Genomic DNA, 20,000 nt, shown 5'->3' on the forward strand with positions numbered 1-20,000 from the left:
GTGGTGGCGGCAGAGGGGACTGAGGACTGTGGACATAGGCAGGGGACATAGGCAGAGAAGGAGGAAGGGGAGGGGTGGGGGAGGAAGAGAGAGAGAGAGAAATGGAGGAGGGTGCGGGGGTGATGAAGGGGTAGAGAGAGCATGGCCAGCTATGAACACAGCAGTGACTGGTGATATTATAGAGAAGAGAGGGAAGAGAGAGGTGGAGGGAGGGCGGCAGACAAAGATGAATGGATGGATAGAGATGGAGAGAGAGAGAGAGATTGGTTATAGACCAGCTAACTCTGCACAGCAGTTGTGTGAGTGGCTGTGGTGTTGGTGGGCAGTGGTAAATTGTAATGGTAATGACATTACGGTGGTCACATGCAGTGCCCTCTTGTCATCTTTTCCTGTCGCACATGCTGTGCCATCCATCCTGGTGGGGTGGTGCAGAGGGGCAGTCGTGGTGTAATGGTTAGTTTTGTAAATCACAGGATTGCAGGTTCAATCCCCACCCTTACCAATCTCTTCCTCCTTCCATGGCTTAAGTGCCAGTGAACTAAGGGCACACTGGTACACACTGGTATTCCTTCAATTTTTCATCCAAATATTCTAGTATTTTGTTGTGTTACACAATTATTCTGTGAGCTTTGGTAACTCCAATAATGCAAACTGTTAGACAGTGAAGCAAACTTAAGTTGACTTGAGTAGGGCAGGCTTTGAGCCCAGTGTTGTTAGCGGTGTTAGTGGTGGTGCCTGTGGTAACGACATCTGTCATCATCAGTGTTGCCAGATTGGGCTGGTTCCCGCCCAATTGGGCTGCTTAGGATGGCCGTGTGCGGGTAAAAATGGCATTTATCAGAAAAACCCGCCCACTTTTTGCCATAGAAATCAATAGAATTGGGCGGGATTTTGTGCTTCTAGGCGGGTTTTGAACATTTTTTGGGCTGGAAATCATCAGCCTCATCTGGCAACCCTGGTCATCATTTCCCCCTGTGTCTTCAGCCGTGCTCTCTATCTGGCCCCAGGAGTTTCAGATTTTACGAGGAGAAGATAGGGAGTGAGGAGGCTTCAAGGTGCTCTGTGTAGTATTTTTAGTATTTTGTTTACAGAAGTCATGCTGCCCATGCACAAATGTTACCTTTTTCTTGAATGCTTACTCCCACTATCACATTTTAAGTAAGCTATTCATTTTGATTAGGAGAATTGCACTTTTCATTCATACATTTTAAATGTCCAGAATCAGACCGTTTTAGCTGCAAAACTTAATGTACTTTGGTCATACTAGTAATTCATTGTTTATTAACTTACTTAAATATTCATGATGAGAACTAGCCTAGAAATCTAGACGCCGTACAGCAAAAAGCTGTAGCAAATTCAATTTGCGGTCGCTAGGGGCGTCTAGATTTCTAGGCTAGCTGAGAAGATGAAATTGGGGTCATTGGGTTTCATTCAGCAGCATAGTTGCAATACCTCCTCTGGCCACCATCCTATACAGTGCACCTTTTAAATACTTTAGAAAGGATGGTGAAGGACACGGTGGTGGGTGGGGGGTGAAAAGACAGGGAGGGAAAAGAAGAGGTTAGAAAGCCAGCTGCACAGAGAGAGAGAGGGAGGGAGAGAGAGAGAGAAATAAGAGAGAGCAGGCACAGTTTAAAGTTTGAACATTTTTTAAAGGGAGATGAAAAAGAGAGGGCGAGCGAGACGGAGAGACTTGACTGACAGATACTTTACCACCACTGCTGCTCTCTGCCTCTGTGGTTGGGCGAGCGCGTGTCAGCAGTAACCATAGGCCATCATTATGGCCAGGGCCCGGCCTGCCTGCCTGCCTACCAGCCTGCCTGCGTTCACAGCCAAAACACCAATCACTTCTCATGATGCATAGGGGAAAGAAGTGTGTTTGTGTGTGTTTAGTGTGTCTAAAGTACTTTTGTGGGTGTGTGTTTATGTAGCTTCTAATGGATGCATGCATACAGAACTGTGTGTGTTTGTGCGTGCGCGCTCGTGTGTGTGTGTGTGTGTGTGTGTACAAAGCAGCGCCTAAGAGCATAATGTGGGCAAATTTGTGTGCGTGCGTGCACGTGTGTGTTTAAGCAGAGCAGAAAAAGCATCATGTGTATGAATGCCGATGCACATAAAGTACATAGATGTGAGTGTGTGTGCGTGTGCGTGTGTGTGTGTGTGTGTGTGTGTGTGTGTGTGTGTGTGTGTGTGTGTGTGTGTGTGTGTGTGTGTGTGTGTGTGTGTGTGTGTGTGTGTGTGTGTGTGTGCGTGCGTGCGTGCGTGCGTGCGTGCGTGCGTGCGTGCGTGCGTGCGTGCGTGCGTGCGTGCGTGCGTGCGTGCGTGCGTGCGTGCGTGCGTGCGTGCGTGCGTGCGTGCGTGCGTGCGTGCGTGCGTGCGTGCGTGCGTGCGTGCGTGCGTGCGTGCGTGCGTGCGTGCGTGCGTGCGTGCGTGCGTGCGTGCGTGCGTGCGTGCGTGCGTGTTAAACAAGTCCACGCATGTGTGCATGTCTATGCATGACTGGACCTAATATGCACATATGTAGACACATTACATAGCTGTGTATAACCAACGTGTGTGTCTGTGCAAATGTAGGCCATAAACAGCGAAGGCAAAATAAATCTTCTGGGTCACTGACTTGGAATCCAGAAAGATTCTAGGTCTACTCTGTCATGGCTGTGCTAAATAAGAATCTAACAGTCTCTGTCTCTCTCTCTCTCTCACTGTCTCTCTCTCTTTGTCTCTCTCTCTTTCTCTCTCTCTCTCTCTCTCTCTCTCTCTCTCTCTCTCTCTCTCTCTCTCCATTTCTCTCTCCATCTCTCTTGCTTGTTCTCCATGCTCTCTCTCTCTCTCTCTCTCTCTCTCTCTCTCTCTCTCTCTCTCTCTCTCTCTCTCTCTCTCTCTCTCTCTCTCTCTCTCTCCCTCCCTCTCGTTCTCTCTTCACCCCCCTCGTCCACACCCCTCTCCATCTCTGGTGCTCCTTCTAGACTCTGGCGTCGGGCGTGGTACAGGTGTACGGGGGCGAGAGGAATGGCTGGTCGAAGCGCTGCTGCGGCGTGGCCTGCCTGGTCAAGGACAACCCCCTGAGGTCCTACTTCATACGCGTCCTCGATATCAAGGTGAGCCTGCCCTGTGTGCTCTTCTGTAACGCAGCAGGGTCATTCCACGCCAAATCAACAAGTGCCTGCGCACTTATGTCTCAAAAAATTCTGAAAATATTACTGAGTGTACCCATGGTACTTAAGAGAAACACTGTTACTTTATTTGAATGTAGGATGTATACTCTCCATGTTACAGCCAATTTCACTGGGGGAGGGGGGTGCCCATTTTGTTCACACTCTTTTTTTTGTCAAAGTTCACAAGCCCGTAGCTCAAGAACTAAACCATGTAGGAAGCTCAAATTTGGCATGCTGGTACATAGATAGGAATAGTTTGTTGCAAAACTGTCAGTTTCGGTCTGTATGATCCTGCATCGTCATAGCATTCCCTCAAAGATGATACAAATTGCACTGGAGTTTTTGGCTGTGCTCTGTTTAGGCCTTCAGAAGACATATTTGTGCCCAACATAGCCTCGTGATTTTTTCCCCTTGTAGATACAAGTAGAAACACTCCCATAAAAATCTATAAATAGAAAGGAAACCCCATCAGTGTTTGACCAGAAGACCTCACAAGTCTGACAAATCATTTTGGGTGCCATTTACAGAGCACCAGAACACCTTGTGGGATTGTCCACAGATTTTTATTTTATATTTTTCCTCATTCTCCATGAAGTCTTCTTTTTAAAAATACCAATGAGACTTGTCTTATGTGATGTTTTCTTTTGTAATTTCCACCCTGAACATGGGCAAAATGCAAAAAGAGAGCAACATGATTTCGATAACATTTAATGTAAAGACTAAATAATCAAATGCAAATTTTGCCCAGACATGATCACCCGAGAGTCCCTGTGCAGGGGTGCAGGTATCCCTTTCAATTTCAATGATTTCAGGAGCGTTCAATGTGGGAGCAGGTTTGCACACCAAAAGAGACAGTAGGTCAGGCACAAGGAGTCATGTTGTTACTTTTTTTGACCAGCAGATGGCAGCGGAAGAAACGCATAGAAAACATATTGCCCTCAATGTGCATGTTGCCCATGTTCAGGTTGGAAATTACAAAAGAAAACATCACATAAGACAAGTCTCATTTACATTTTTAAAAAGAAGAATTCATGGAGAATGAAGAAAAAAATAAAATAAAAATCTGTGGACAATCCCACAAGGGGTTCTGGAGCTCTGAAAATGACACCCAAAATGATTTGTCAGACTTGTGAGGTCTTCTGGTCAAACACTGATGGGGTTTCCTTTCTATTTATAGCTTTTTATGAGAGTGTTCCCACTTGTCTCTACAAGGGGAAAAAATCAAGAGGCTATGTTGGTCACAAGTATGTCTTCTGAAGGCCTAAGCAGAGCACAGCCAAACACTCCAGTACAATTTGAATCATCTTTGAGGTAATGCTTTGACGATGCAGGATCATACAGACCAAAACTGACAGCTTTGCAACAAACGATTCCGATCTATGTACCAGCATGCCAAATTTGAGCCACATGGTTTAGTTCTTGAGCTATGGGCTTGTGAACTTTGACAAAAAAAAGACTGTGACCAAAATGGGCACCCCCCTCCCCCAGTAAAATTGGCTGTAACACGGAGACTATACATCTTACATTAAAATAAATTTACAGTGTTTCTCTTAAGTACCATGGGTACACTTGGTAATATTTTCAGAATTTTTTGAGACCTAAGTCCGCGGGCTCTTGTTGATTTGGCGTGGAATGACCCAGCAGAGACTTTCATGTTGTTGCTAACTGGATTATGAGTGAGTGAGTGAGTGAGTGAGTGAGTGAGTGAGTGAGTGAGTGAGTGAGTGAGTGAGTGAGTGAGTGAGTGAGTGAGTGAGTGAGTGAGTGAGTGAGTGAGTGAGTGAGTGAGTGAGTGAGTGAGTGAGTGAGTGAGTGAGTGAGTGAGTGAGTGAGCAGTGTGTCTTATTAAATAGGAGGCTTTTATAGTTTATATAGCAGGCTGCAGAAGTGACATTATCTTTTCATAGGTTAGTTCCTGTGCCGGGTTTGTGTGTGAGAGAGAATGTATACATCATTTCATGTGTGTGTGTGTGTGTGTGTGTGTGTGTGTGTGTGTGTGTGTGTGTGTGTGTGTGTGTGTGTGTGTGTGTGTGTGTGTCTGTGTCTGTGTCTGTGTCTGTGTCTGTGTGTGTGTGTGTGTGTGTGTGTGTGTGTGTGTGTCGTCCCACAGGAGGGCAAGACCTTATATGAGCAGGAGCTCTACAATAACTTTGCCGTCACACCTTCCAGGATCTACTTCCTCACGTTCCCTGGAGACGTACGTGTCCTCTGTTCTTTCCTCCCAAACACTTTCTAGCACTGTCTACATGTCTGTCTCTCTCTGGCTGTCTTCCTTGCCTGCAATAGAGTTTTGTATGTGCTGTACTCTGTTGTTTCTCAAGTTCAAGTTTGAACTAGCCATTTCTACAGTCCAATCAGAATATAGTTGCTAGGAATGGGTTGGGTACGCTCATATGAAGCCACACGAATTGCCATAGTATCATCTTGGAACCCTCAGACACCATCTTCTCCCAAACGGTTTCTAGGACTCTGTTTATTTTTCCATCCCAATAGTCAATAACTGCAATAAATATTTGTCATGATAGGTACAAAGTATTTAGGTAGTGTCACTGGAAACTTTGACACTTTTATCTTGACAATTCATTGCTTCTTGGTCTTCATGCACTCATCGATTTCATGCATCGTACTGCCTGCTGTTCAATGACGACAGTGTTGGAGGTATTTAAGTCAGTGTTCAAAGCCAATTGCCTTATATTTGTTGTTTATGAAGAACAAAAGTAATAACATAAAGGACTGGAGTTGCTTGTTGTTCAGCTGTTGGAACCCTCATTGTCTTTCAAAACAGCTTCAGTAGACCGTGCGGTATGTGCACAGGTGATTTCCAGCCCAAAAAATGCTCAAAACCTGCCTGAAGGGCACTACATCCGGCCCAGTTTGAAATTTTAAATTCTATTTCTGTTCTGAACTAAATTCTATTGATTTCTATTGGCTATTTCTTCAGAAAAAAATCCCTTTTTTACCCGAAAATGGCCATCCTAATCAGGTTAGATAAGGTCTTTATGGCCCATGATGGCAATCTCCACTGGCCTTGCTGAGAACACTCCACCTTACGCTCCCCCCTTTCTACATCCTGGCAGAGTCTAGTCCTCCTAGCCTAGTGTGTGACCTCACTAATGCACTTTTAGAAGAATGGTCAAACATTCCTATAAACACTAGTCTTCCTAGCCTAGTGAGCTAAACCCCTACAGCTGAAAGCAAATTCAGTAGCAAATTCAATTTGCGACCACTAGGGGCGTCTAGATTTCTAGGCTACACTCTTCCACAGTCTTCCAAGAAGAGTTGAGGCTGTAACAGCCGCAAAAGGTGGACTGACATCATATTGAATCCTAGGGGCTATGAATGTAAATGGCACGTGTGTTCATGTGAGTCAATGCAAGTTAGCAAATCCTTTTGGCAATATGGGGTACAGTACAGTACATGTCAATGGGGGCATTCATGTAACACACGCCACACTTTTTTGCCTGTAGCACCACACATTGCTACTATACTTGATCTTTGGGGTGTAAATAATAGTCAAAAAGTATCGATGCATCGATCCTACAGCCGACGATTTAATCGAATCGTATCGTATCGTATCGTAGGGCATTCTTTAGTATTGAAAATAATCGAATTGTTGGCCCCTGTCCAATGCCTTAGTAGCTCCATAACGTAATAGAAGTGGAAAAGTAATTGGAAAAAATCTAATTGTATTGTTTCGTATCGTGGGGAATTCTTAAGTATGGAAAATAATCGAATCCCTGCTTTTAAGAAATCGAACTGTATCGTATCGTCATGGAGGCTGTGATTTACACCCCTACTTGGTCTGTGGGAAACAGTGGACATGTCATGTAAATGTTGACTGAGTAGAGGACAGAAGTGATGAGGATGACCGATGATTGGAGAGGAAGTGTGAGGATGTGTTTGACTGCTATTAGATTCTTTTTGTTTGTTTTATTTTTTTGTCATGGTGAGGAGGGCACTCAGTACAGCACTATTGTGTTTTCAGGTGTCAGATGTCAAGTTCCTCTTACGCAAATGACACAGTGTGACACCATATTGTTTATTTACTATGCTATGTACTCCAACATGACATTTGGCAAAGGAATCCACCTGGCTCCCTTGTGGGTGCGTGTGTGTGTGCGTGTGGGTATGTGTGTGTGTGTTTGTGTGTGTTCGTGTTTTCTGCGGTCTTGTAGACATGCCAGATTGGCCTGAACTTTGCCAGTGAAGAGGAGGCCAAGCGCTTCCGACACGCCACCACAGACCTGCTGTCGAGACGGCAAAGGAAAACCGGTGAGTGATCCCTCTCTCCTTTCCTCCCTCCGCTGCTAACTCTCTCTCTCTTATCCTCTCTCTCCTTTTCTCTCCCTCTCTTTCTTTCTCTGCTCATCACTCATCCACTCGGTGCCTACACTTATACCCCCCCTTCAATAAAATGAGTGAGTGCTCGCCGCTACTCCTCCTAAGTCCCCCTTCTACTAACCACCTCAATCTACACCTCTGTCGGCCCAACCAGCCCTCCATAGGGACAACTGGTGCTCACAGTCACTGCTGCTGCGCTCACTTCACTACAAAGCACCTTCTGTTACATCTCTAATTTTCACCCGCAATACTTAGGGCCTGAGCACAGTTTGTGACCTGCACCAGAGTTGTGAAGCCCCTATTTCCACCCCTTTTTCAAAATATTTTTTAGTAATAATTCTTCCTCTTTTTTTCTTTTGGCATTTTTTTCTTTTTGACATTCTCTCCACTCATTCCTAATGCCGGGCATACATGATGCGATTTTTGCCCCGATTTGTCAGTCGCACAACTTTTTGGGAAATGGGATGATTTTTGGCTCACTCGGAGGTCAATCGTGAGTGCCACATCATGTCGTATATATGGGGTAACGACAAGCAATTTCACCTCACGACCAGCTTGCGATCAGCAATCATATGGTCACAAGGAAATCAAAACGGTTAGAAATCCTGGTCGCCCCTCTTGAGTGATTTGCACAGTTGACGCAGTGCTACAACCCGATTTGACGCTACATTTCACACTACGCATGCACAAATAGCCAGAAATTGCCAAGAGAGCGTGATTCCTTCTTGAGTGCATCTCCACCTCCACCTCAGGTGCGTGTTTCCCTTCTGCGTTTTTGTCATTTGAAGTTCAGGAAAAGGAGTCTGTCATGCCGCATGTGTGAGCATTCTGGTCGCAGCTGACCCATGGGTCGTATAGTGTGAGAATATGAGATGTGAAATGTTAAACACTGCAATTCACTTGTACAGTGTGAACAGGAGCTGAATCAGCTGTACTGAAAATATCGCACAGTGTATGCCTGGCTTAACTCATCCGATAAAGTGCCTACACTTCCAACTCCCCCTTTCCTCCCTCAAAAGGGAAAACTGGTGAGTGTCATCACTGCTGCCCAGGTGTCTCCTTAACGCCTCAAAATACACATCTGTCTGCACATCTTTCGCGCTGCCCTTCTGTACCCAAGCACCTCAAACTACACGTCCGCCTTCCCCCTTTCACTTATTTTCAATACTTCATGAACTCTACCCAACACAGTCCTTTATTCCAGCACCTCAAACTACATCCTTGCAGCCCTCTTCTCTTCAATGCTGAAGGCCCTAGCACCGGAGGTACACACGTTGTGGCCTGCACTGGTGGAAAGCTCAGTTGCATTTTTGAAATAATTATTCATTCTCTTTTTCTTTCTTCTAACATTTTCACTAACCTTTTTTAAGGCCACAAATAAAAACTTCAGAAAATGCGTAGAGATGCACCACAACTATTTTTTTTATTTTTAGCTCTCACTTCTGTTCAGTGCTGACTGGTTCACTTTTTTCGTCCTTTGCTCTCTGATTTCACTCAGGGGTTTTCATTCCTCCATCAGACTTTCTGGCTGAGTTTTTCTTTTCTTCTTTTGCTGAATCTTTCTTTTTCCTCTTCCTTGAGGAGTCCTCCTGGACTTGATGAGTCACTGTCTCTTGTGCCATCACAAGACTCCTTTCTCTCTTTTGGTACATTGTTCATCACAATGCTTTGTACTGCCATCACCATCTAGTCTTTCTTTCTTTCTTTCTTTCTTTCTTTCTTTCTTTCTTTCTTTCTTTCTTGTTCTCTCACCAAACACCATCTTTTCCTCCTTTTCTCTCCGACTCTCCCCTCTCCTTCTCTTAAGCCCTCTCGCGCTGTCTCTCTCTTACTCGCTCTGTACCCCCCCTCTCTCTCTCTCTCTCTCTCTCTCTCTCTCTCTCTCTCTCTCTCTCTCTCGCTCTCTCTCACCCCCCCCAAGCCCTTTCTTAATGAAGGCTGCCTGTCTTCCGGTTCCTCTGTGGCCTCCATGTCGCTGTTGACTGGCACCCTCGTTTGTCTGCTTTGATGTCTGCAGGCCCCGTGAGGGCCGCCACGTGGAGTCAGCGCTTTCTGACTTACTCCGGGGGCTCCTGCAGTTTCACGAGGGCCTCCACACTTCCTCTGCCTTTTTTGTGCCCTCTCTTTCTCTCTCTGTCTGCTGGCCTGGCCACATCTCTCTGTGCTATCTGTCTCTCTCACGTTCTCTCTCTGTCTGATTGTCTTCCTTCTCTCTCTCTCTTTCTCTTTCTCTCGTTCTCTCTCCGTCTATTTCTGTCTACATCTCTTTCTCTCCATTTCTCCTACCACCCTCACTCGTCTCTGCTCCCACTTTCTTTACCTCCTCTCTGCATTGCTCTTTTATGTCCTCTGTGTCCTTCTCTTACCCTTCTTGATCTCTGGATTTTTCTTTCTTTTCTTTTTGCTCTCTCTCGCTCTCTCTTTCTCTCTCTCTTTCTCTGGCCTGTGATGATTCAAGTTGTACTTACTCTCCCTTCATTTCCTCAGTCAAATCTTTCCAGCTTCTTTGCACTTTTCTTCTTTTGATCCATTGGAATTATGACTTTTACTCAAACCGTTTTTGACTCATCCACCTTTTAAGTAAATAAGCACACGCCAACAAAAAGCACTAACTCAAAAACATCCACACTGTTTTCTCAGCTTTTCATAATTCTGCACAACCTTTTTTCACACTCGCCTCCTCTCACACCGTTTCGGGTGTTCACTAACGCGTTCGCTCGCTCACTGGATCGTTCATTCGTTTTACCCTTTTAATCATTTAAAATTTTGTTTTTACAGAGAAGAGACGCGACCCACCAAATGGTACGTTGTTTTATCACTTCCCATTTCGTTTGATCATCTTTTTTTTTCTTCCTTCGTTTTTTTTTTTTTCCAGAGACCAATTTTTGATATTACAAAAGTTCCCCACGCAGAATGACTCAAATGGGAGACACAGCCAAAAGCCACTCTCTTCTCAGAAGTGAACTTAAAAAATGAATGGAAAATCTTGTTAACTTGATTGTGACATAATAAATAGGCTTCTGTAATGACAGTCTGTGGAGTATTAAGGAAAGTGCATCCTGCTTTCCAACCACACACTTCTTGGTTCATAAAAATCAATTAAATGCTTTTTTTTCCCTGCGGGTGAGAGTGCCTGGTGAAGCAGTGCAAGCTCTTAATGCATAAACGCACGACACAAAAAATCTCTCTCTCTCTCTCTCTCTCTCTCTCTCTCTCTCTCTCTCTCTCTCTCTCTCTCTCTCTCTCTCTCTCTCTCTCACTCCTTGTGTACCTTGTCTGCCCACACGCACACTTTCACACACTCTTGGTCTCATACCATATCTCCTTGGTATGCATGTGCAATATTTTTCGCCTCCCCTCTCTGTATCAAATGACTGCTTGTACAGTACAGAATACGCAAACGTATGTCTGTAACACTCCTGTGCCCAAGGTATTGCCCCATGCCGGCTATGGTGTTCAGGTATCGGTGTGTTTTGTGCATTAATCACTTAGTTTATTACATTTTGACAGGCCACTGAATACACATGTAAGGCCCCTCTACCCCAAATTTCAATTACAACACATCGATTTAGAAGCAGCAGGCATTTCAGCGATGACTGGACTTACGTCATCGGGTTAAGCCCATGTTTCACACGCTCCACTGTTTGATTAGACTTCCCCCCTCTCGGTTGCTTATGCAGTGCCACTCCTAGCCTGTGCACACTGAGTACACGCTTCCTGCTGTACGGTTGCCCTGTGACTACATGTGTCCCTGAAGCTTATGTCTACACTCCTGAGCACAATGTGTACAGAGTTGATGGGAGTAATCACTCTATCCTTAACAGGAGTAGGTACATGGTTCCTATACTGTATGTACACTGTAAGTAATCAAGCTTGCTACCATTTTCATTCCTTCATATTCAAGCATAGATACAATGCACGATACAATATACTCTATTTGTACAGTATCCTCAAAGTACAAAGTGGATTGGTACAACACTGTTCTGTAGTAGTAGTATTAGCTTTATGTTGCCCCATGGGACCCATTTTTTTTCTAGTAATGGACCGTGAAACATGAAAACAAAGTCAACCCCCAAGGCACATTATGTTGCACATTTACCCCTAAAACAGCGTGTTTGTCCCAATGCATGACAAAAGACATTGGACATGGATAGATGCCAACCATCAACAATCAGTCAACACACAACACTGCTGCCTTACATTGAGCCTTTGATGGTCTGGTCTTTGATGGACTGGTCGAGTTTTACTGAAGCTTGTCCTACATACAGAGTAGCGAGCCGTCAGTCTGTAGTTCAAATGAGAGGCAATTCTGCCTCCAACCTGCAGGGCAGCTGCAGAAGGAAAAACGGCTTAGTGTTGCTTTAACACGCCTATGCCTCTCCCAGTGAGCATTGCCATGCCAGAGGGGTAAAGGGGTCGTCGTGGTGAGTAGCCGGCTAATCTCTCTGACATTTCCAGTGCGCTCATCAGATAGGAGTGGGTTGACGCCTGTCATTTGCATGAGCTATGTTTTGACAACTCGGGGTCTTTTGGTAGCCTTGGACACCACGGGCTGGGCTGTGCCCAGAATCTCTCTCTCTCTCTCTCTCTCTCTCTCTCTCTCTCTCTCTCTCTCTCTCTCTCTCTCTCTCTCTCTCTCTCTCTCTCTCTCTCTCTCTCTCTCTCTCTCTCTCTCTTCCTATGCCTGTCAAACATGCACAATTATTTGTCCTGACACATGCAACCTACATTTTGACCTGGTAACCTGGCAGTGTCTTGCTCGGGCAGTAAATGGCGACACAATGGTGAACACCTATGGACATGTGTGTGTTTGCTGGTCCTTTTTGTCCCCTCACAACAACACAAAGGTGTGGCTCACCCTCTGGAAGGAGGAAGCTGATTTGTTCGCCTCCGCCAATGGCTTAGTGCTTGAAGCACATGAGCACACAGACAGGTCAGGCCACCAGCTAGCTACGCTGGCTGCATTTGAATACCACCAAGGTTACTGCTTCTTGATCCATATCAGCCCTTGCCTACTGACCTTTAAAGAAAGTACAGAGAAAAATAGCTTCTGGCTAAAATGGCCTTTTTTATTATTCTTTTTCATCCGACTCTGCATTTCTATGACCCAAAGTGGATAGTCGACCTTTGCTTTATGTTCCTTAGGATGGACCATAGCAAGATGTTGACTGATTACAAAACATTTAAGTCAGTTATAAACTTAGTAACTTTTAAAAGACTGAATTTCCAATACATAATAAACCAACAACTGGAACGAAAGAAGGATGAAGAGAAGAAATTAATTGTATGGATATTATGGTTAAATTTCCCAGATATCCCATGCAGCTGCCTAAGTTTTAAAATCTAAAAATAGAAAATGGGATTATCGTGCCTAGCTAAAACACAACAGTGGCAAAGATGTGCACAGGATGTTTAGACACTCATCTGTACACTTGCCCTCTCTAATCCAAGATGTTTTCTTCTGTTATTGAAATGCTAGCACGGTGTGCAGCCTGACAAAAATCTATATCGGTGGTTAAGATGTGCACAGAATATCCTGCCACACTTGCTCTTTCTGCAGAACATACCCAATGGAAAACGGTGTCCTGATATGCAGGCTGATAAATCCATGCGTGTGGTTAAGTTGTGTACAGAATGTTTGTGAACCTGACACTTGGCCTTTAGATGCTTAGCCGTTAACAGAATATCTGCACCCTTGCCCTTACTGCTGACCATACCCAATGGAAAAATATTACCCTGATGTGGTGTCTGATAAATCCATGTCTGTGGTTTAAGACGTGAACAGAATACCAGTGAACCTGGACACTTGACCTTTTAGAGGCCCCCTCCAGTCTTGGAACTTATAAGAGTAGCTGAGAAATATATTTGACTCTGTGCTCCATGTGGAGGCCTCCAGCCCCTGCTGACATTCATTGCGTTCAGCAAAAGAGGAGAAATTGAGAGATTTGCAAGGCATGGGATTAGGGGCGGCTTTGGCGGCTGGTTATGTAAAAATCCACTGGTGGTGGCAGCAGAGCATAATTTGCTGGGATTAGACCCAACATCACCCATCCCTCCTCCTCATGCAACCCAACCCCCTGCCATGCTGCCCGTCCGGCCCCTCTCTCCTTGGGAGTGGGAAATGGGGCGTGTCCCCCTGATGGTCGGCGGCTGGCTGGGAGAGGCGTTGCCCAGCAGCGTGCAGGGCAGGGCAGTGACCTCATCATGCCCCCATGATGGGCTGCTGATGATGTTGTGGCGCTCTGTGCTAGAATCATCTGTCAGTGTTTGACAGAGCCACAGCGCACTGAGCAAGCCACTGCATTCAGTCAAGTGAAAACCACTCCTCTGGGGGGTGTCTACAGTCTCTTGTTTGGGTTGAAGACTGCTGGACTGCTGGTTCATACATCTTTGCTTCGGGCAAATCCCCTGCGCAACACGGGGCATCACTACCCTGGTCCCAGGGACTGTTGTTTTGAAGTTCAGTCCTCATGGGTGATTGAGGATCACATCCCTGGTCTACTGGCTGTTTGGATATTGCAGACTGCGGCTTGTGTGACCAAATCACGATCCACAGGTTTTTTGGGGGGGAAGTGTTCAAAACTGCAGTTTCTTTTGGGAAATATTTTCCGCTGTTTTCGAAAGGCAGTCCACATGCCAGCCATTGGAGTGTCTCCATGACCATGATGTTCTGCACGACCTTCCTGTCAACTCCATCTGAGGAGCTGACGGACGGTGGAGCCCCGCTACCCGGTGGTTGCCTAGCACCCCTGCACTGCCTGGTGCTCCCGCAGGACGAGCTGTACGGTCAACTGTCAGATCCTGTGGCCCGGCTTTCGCTACGCCACCACAGCCAGCATGGCAGTCACTCTTGCTTCATTTCGTCCTCCCCCACCTCTTCGTCTGTGCTGGATGTGGGCCACCTCCTGTTGGACGTGGGAGAGTCTCTGGCCTGCTCCCCCAGGTCCCCCAGGTCCCCCAGCTCGACTGCCAGCAGCCCCGAGGCTACCTCCCCATCACTTAGCGGGGCCTGGCAGACAGGGAGTGAGCATAGAGGTAAGGGAGTGGGAGATTGGGGACTGCTGGCTCACAAGGTTTTACCAACTGCAATTGTGATTAGTTAATGGTCAAAATCTCCAGCAGTTTTAGAACTAGGTTCTAATTGAGGTAAGGTAGGGGTGGGCACTGTTCAGAGGTGTCGTTTGGACTCGCATTGGCATGGAAGTTGACAAACTTTTAACCTTTACCCTACTGTAATGTTGAAAAGTCAGTGTTCAAGGTCACCACTGACAGACTGAACATGAGCTGTGGTGAAAGACACTTTAATGGTGAAATTCACCAGCTACTCCATAGAAAAATTATATTATGTCCAATATCTGCCAGCCACTCGTGTTATACCAGCATTTGGCTAGTAGCTGACGGCATTGTTTAAAATGACAACATGAAGAAAATCTTGGCACGTTTGATGCATTATTTCGGTGCGTTGTGTGGACAGACTTTTCTGCTTGTGTTGTCCCCACTGGCAAAGCAGCAGCAGCAAAAGGGTCGGGATTTTGTTTGTGCATGTTTGTTTGTCCTGAGAGGATCTCTCTCTCTGATGCTATCCCTCCCAGCTGCTCTCTCTCTCTCTCTTTCTCCTCGCCCCATCCCAGCTGTTTCCCCCCCTGCGCTGCACTGCAGTGCTGGCCATGCCTAATGGAAAAATGGAAACAGTGCTGTGACTTGACTGGGAGATGATGCTCTTTGTTGAAGATGGAAGATGGGCCATTTGTTATTGCAGACTGCATAGCAGACTGTTCTGTCATGCATATGCACAGAAGGGTGCAATATGTCCTTTTTCGCTGACGGGCGTCTGAAAATCCATGGCAGTCTCATTTGCCTTGATGTAAACTTTCCGTGATGCATTCCATAATCTCAAGAGGAGTTTTTGTTTTCTTTCAGTTTTGTAAAAGATGAGGGTTTTTTAACAGGCTTACTTTTATTGTTTGGTTACCTATCCCTTGATCTAAGAGGGAAACGTGTCATATTTATATATATATATTTTCCAAGGAGAAAGATGCTTTTTGAAATGCTGATGCCTGTTGTTTTTTCAGTCCCTTGATCTCAAGGTATGAGGGGGTATTTTGTTATTTTTCTGTTCATCACTGAGATGGTTGTCTTCTTTTCTGATGTGCCGATGTTTTTGATCTCCAGGTCCCGCTTTGCCCATGGCCACCGTGGACATCAAGAACCCGGAGATCAACAACGTGACGCGTTTCCATAACAACTCGCAGATGAACAACATTGTGCACAGCAACTTCAACAAGAAGGAGAAGAAGGCAAAGGGAAAACGGAAGAAGCTGACCAAGGCCGACATCGGCACGCCAAGCAACTTCCAGTAAGGCCTCACGTGAAGTATCTATCTATCTATCTATCTATCTATCTATCTATCTATCTATCTATCTATCTATCTATCTATCTATCTATCTATCTATCTATCTATCTATCTATCTATCTATCTATCTATCCTTTCCCTCTCTCAAGTGAATCCCGTCGGTCTCTCTCTTCCTCTCCCGTTTTATCTAATTCTCGCTCGCTCGCTCGCTCGCTCTCTCTCTCTCTCTGTCTGTCTCTCTTTCTATCTGTTGTTGTCGTTTCAAAATGGTCTTTTGTTTACATTCGCTTGTGTGTCAACAGAAAGCACATTAGCAGCAGTAGACGGGAGTCTAAACTTAGTACCAGCGTAGCTCCTAATCGCTTACCACACGTGGAAATGGAGGATTAATATAGTTTCACGTTTTTAATGTCCATTAAGGCCGTGAACCCAGTACAGGCCAAACCCACTCCGCAGTGTCACGCCCTCCCTTTCAACATTAATACACCGACTCATGCTTTTGTGTTGGGTTACTGTTGCACTGTAAGCCAATCCAGTAATGGCCATAATGGAAGACATACAGTCATCTGTAACATATCCTCTTGTAATCCCTCCATCCGTAATGCATAACTCATGGGCAGTGTTTTCAGGAACGAGGCCAAAGTGGTCTTCGCATGGCTGTCAGAGTGGTTGTTGCGGTTGTGCTGACCGACCGACTGACTGAATGAATGAATGAGGGTCATCCAAGGTGGTGACCTTACCTTGGTTGACATCATTTAGTGTTTAGACCTTTGATGCCCTTGATTGTTGTCCCTTGGTCCCTCCCTTGCCAGCCGAACCTACAGTAGGAGTGTATAGCTTCTGTACACCCACAGTACCCTGAAGCCATCACACCAAGGCCACTGTGGCCCCTGTTTCTGAATGGATTTGTACATTCTAGGTGATTACCTCGGATGTCATCTACAGGTGGTCACCTGGAATGTCCTTGGGTTTTGTCCCCTGTTCACCCCAGGAGTGTGTAGAAATGTAGCATTTGCACAAGCACTATACTCTCCGAGTCATGACGCACATGCCACTTTGCATCCCTTTTCTGAACGGATTAGTGCCATCTCTGCTCAGGATGACAACCATGGATGCCATCTCCAGGTGGTCACCTGGAATGCCCTTGGTTCAAGTTCAAGTTCAAGTTCAAGTTCAAGTACTTTTATTTGTCACATACATGGTAATTGTAGTGAAATGATGATGGGGTCATTCAGCTCTGCATCTTAAAAATAAAAAATAAAAAATTAAAGAAGTAAAGTAAAAAAGGAAATAAAAGGTGAGAAATAAGTTAAAGAAAATTATTATTTAAAAAAGTCTCTGTTCAGCAGTCGCACTGCCTGGGGGTAAAAACTTTTCCTCATTCTCTCTGTTCTGGCCTGAATGGTTCTGAGTCGTCTGCAGGACTTAAGTAGGGTGAACATGTAAGAGTTGGGGTGTGAGACATCCTGCATAATCTTCCTAGCCCTGGCTCCCACTCTCTTAGTGTAAAGGCCCAAGAGTCCTGGAAGGTTGGCTTTGATAGTGCGCTCTGCAGAGCGCACCACTCTCTGTAGGTCCTTCTGTTGTTGTTGTGTGCAGCTTCCAAACCAGGCCGTAAAACAGCCTGTTAACACACTTTCCACCGCTGATGAATAGAAGGTGGTCAGGATGGGAGTGGAGACCTTAAACTTCCTCAGTAGGCGGAGAAAGTACAGCCTCTGCCTGGATTTTGCTGTCAGGTGTTGAGTGTGTTGTGACCAGGAGAGGTCCTCAGTCAGGTGTACTCCCAGGTACTTGTAATTTGAGACCCTCTCCACAGGCTCCCCGCTGATGGTAAGTGGCGTGTATGCCCTGCTCTGCACCTTTCTGAAGTCCACTACCATTTCTTTCGTCTTGCTGACGTTCAGGGCCAGGTTGTTGGACTGACACCACAGTGCTAGGTCATCCACCTCATTCAGGTAGGCTGTCTCGTTGTTGTTTGAGATGAGACCCAGCACCACGGTGTCGTCAGCGAACTTTAAGATGGAATTTGAGCTGCTGGTGGTTGTACAGTCATGTGTGTAGATGTTATAGAGCAGTGGGCTCAAAACACAGCCCTGGGGCGAGCCAATGTTGAGGGTCAGCTGACTTGAAGTGACACCTCCACCTATTCTGACCACTTGAGGACGATCAGTGAGAAAGCTGAGCACCCAATTGCACAACTGTGTGTTGAGTCCCAGCCCCCTCATCTTGTCAGCCAGGCGCAGGGGGATAATGGTGTTGAATGCAGAACTGTAATCTATGAACAGCATTCTAACATAATTCCCCCTCCCCTCATCCAGGTGGGACAGTGTGGTATGTAGAAGGCTTGAGATGGCATCGTCCCTGCTTCTGTTTGCTCTATAGGCAAATTGGTGAGGATCGAAAGCACTGGGCAGGGTGTCACATATGTGTTTTTTCACAAGCCTCTCAAAGCACTTCATAACTGCTGATGTAAGGGCCACTGGGCGATAGTCATTCAGGCCTGCTGGCTTGCTGTTCTTGGGTACAGGAACTATGATTGAGTGTTTAAAACAAGATGGGACAACGGCTTGGGCAAGTGACAAATTAAATATCTCAGCATATACGGGGGCTAGTTGATCAGCACAGGATTTCAGAACCCTGCCAGGAATATGATCAGGGCCTGTTGCCTTTCTTCCATTTACGCCTCTGAACACTCCCCTCACATCACTCTCACTGATAATGAAAGGAGGAGTCCCGGTTCCACTAGACTCTTCAGTGACAGCCACCATGGGGTTGGCAAGGTCAAAACGTGCATAAAATGTTGGTTGGTTATTGTCCCGTGTGTGCCCCAAAACAAAAACAAACGATTGTGTAAGATACGCATAGCCACAACACTCTCTAAGACATCACGCCTAGGGCACCCCCCCACCCCTTTCCAAATGGATTAGTGCCACCTGTTGATGATGACTGTTGATGCCATATCTGGGTGGTCACTTGGAATCCCTGTGGTTATTGTCCCTGTATGTACCCTACCACACCATTCAGCTCCAGGAGTGTGTAGCATCTGCACAGCCACATTGCTCTCTGAGGCGCCACAAAACGTCACTTTGTTCCCCTTAAATGAGTGAACTAGTCCCAAAGCTGGGTGAAGACCTTGGATGTCATCTCTGGTGGTCACCTGGAATGCTCTTGGTTATGGTCCCGTCTCAGCCGTAGCATGTGCAGCATCTGCACAACCACAAAACTCTCAAAGCCATCACACAGGGGAAAGCTGTGCTCTCTAGTTTCTGAGAGGATGAGTGCCATGTCTGGGTGACATCTTATGGCTGGTGACCTTAGCTGTCCTTGAGTTGTCATCCCACGAGTGCCCCCCTCCCCTGCTCCCCATAGAAGTTCAACAGACCCCTGGAGTGTGCTCTGCAGTGTAGCATCTGTCCCTTTTTGAAGGCTGTCATAGGTGGAATCAATGCCATGATGACCTGATCAAGAATGACACAAATGGAAGCTTGTCCCCACCGCTGCTCAATAGGGCTTGTGGGTCACTTGTAGGATGATTTAGGAGCCTGAGTGCTCTTCCAAGCTCAGGGAATATACAGTATAGGGTTTATTTTAGGCATGGGCACATTTACACAATTGGCACATTGGATGAGTCATATTTGCAATTAGTGGTGTGTTCTTTTGACAAACTCTTCTCATCTGTTGACCAAATTTGTAAAAGTGTACATGATGTTATGCCGTTGTTGCATGAACCAACTATCCATACACAGTGGAATTCTCATTAGAACTATCCGTCAATGGTGTTGGAAATGAATCCATGTTTTTGGTCATATTTTGTGTTTGCAAGTCATATTTAACAAAAACTGTAAAATTGTAGAATATGCATGTAAACAAATATGGAGTTATGCACGTGTGCACATGTGCATGAGCAATAATATTTCATTCAATATGTGGTACTGACACAGCTTGTGTTTCTTCTCCTCTCTGACCCCCTTTTCAAACCTCTCTCTCTTTCTCTTTCTCTTTCTCTTTCTCTTTCTCTTTCTCTTTCTCTCTCTCTCTCTCACTCTCACTCTCACTCTCACTCTCACTCTCTCTCTCTCTCTCTCTCTAGGCACATTGGACATGTGGGCTGGGACCCAAACACAGGCTTTGATGTGAGTAGTGATGTC

General features: G+C 45.8%; 1 protein-coding gene across 2 annotated transcripts in view; it reads left to right on the forward strand.

Annotated features, from left to right (window-relative positions):
• Positions 1 to 20,000, forward strand: part of waslb (WASP like actin nucleation promoting factor b) — a 42,825-nt gene that overhangs the window by 13,958 nt on the left and 8,867 nt on the right. Inside the window, exons 2-7 of one of the 2 annotated variants that reach the window (XM_063217109.1) lie at positions 2,967 to 3,098; positions 5,266 to 5,352; positions 7,331 to 7,427; positions 10,275 to 10,298; positions 15,669 to 15,852; positions 19,943 to 19,985. In XM_063217109.1, coding sequence (XP_063073179.1) covers positions 2,967 to 3,098; positions 5,266 to 5,352; positions 7,331 to 7,427; positions 10,275 to 10,298; positions 15,669 to 15,852; positions 19,943 to 19,985 — 567 coding nt within the window. The remainder of the gene's footprint in view (positions 1 to 2,966; positions 3,099 to 5,265; positions 5,353 to 7,330; positions 7,428 to 10,274; positions 10,299 to 15,668; positions 15,853 to 19,942; positions 19,986 to 20,000) is intronic. The other variant, XM_063217111.1, reaches the window with a different exon arrangement.

Source organism: Engraulis encrasicolus, chromosome 15 (assembly GCF_034702125.1).
Source record: "Engraulis encrasicolus isolate BLACKSEA-1 chromosome 15, IST_EnEncr_1.0, whole genome shotgun sequence".
Classification (NCBI taxonomy): domain Eukaryota; kingdom Metazoa; phylum Chordata; class Actinopteri; order Clupeiformes; family Engraulidae; genus Engraulis; species Engraulis encrasicolus.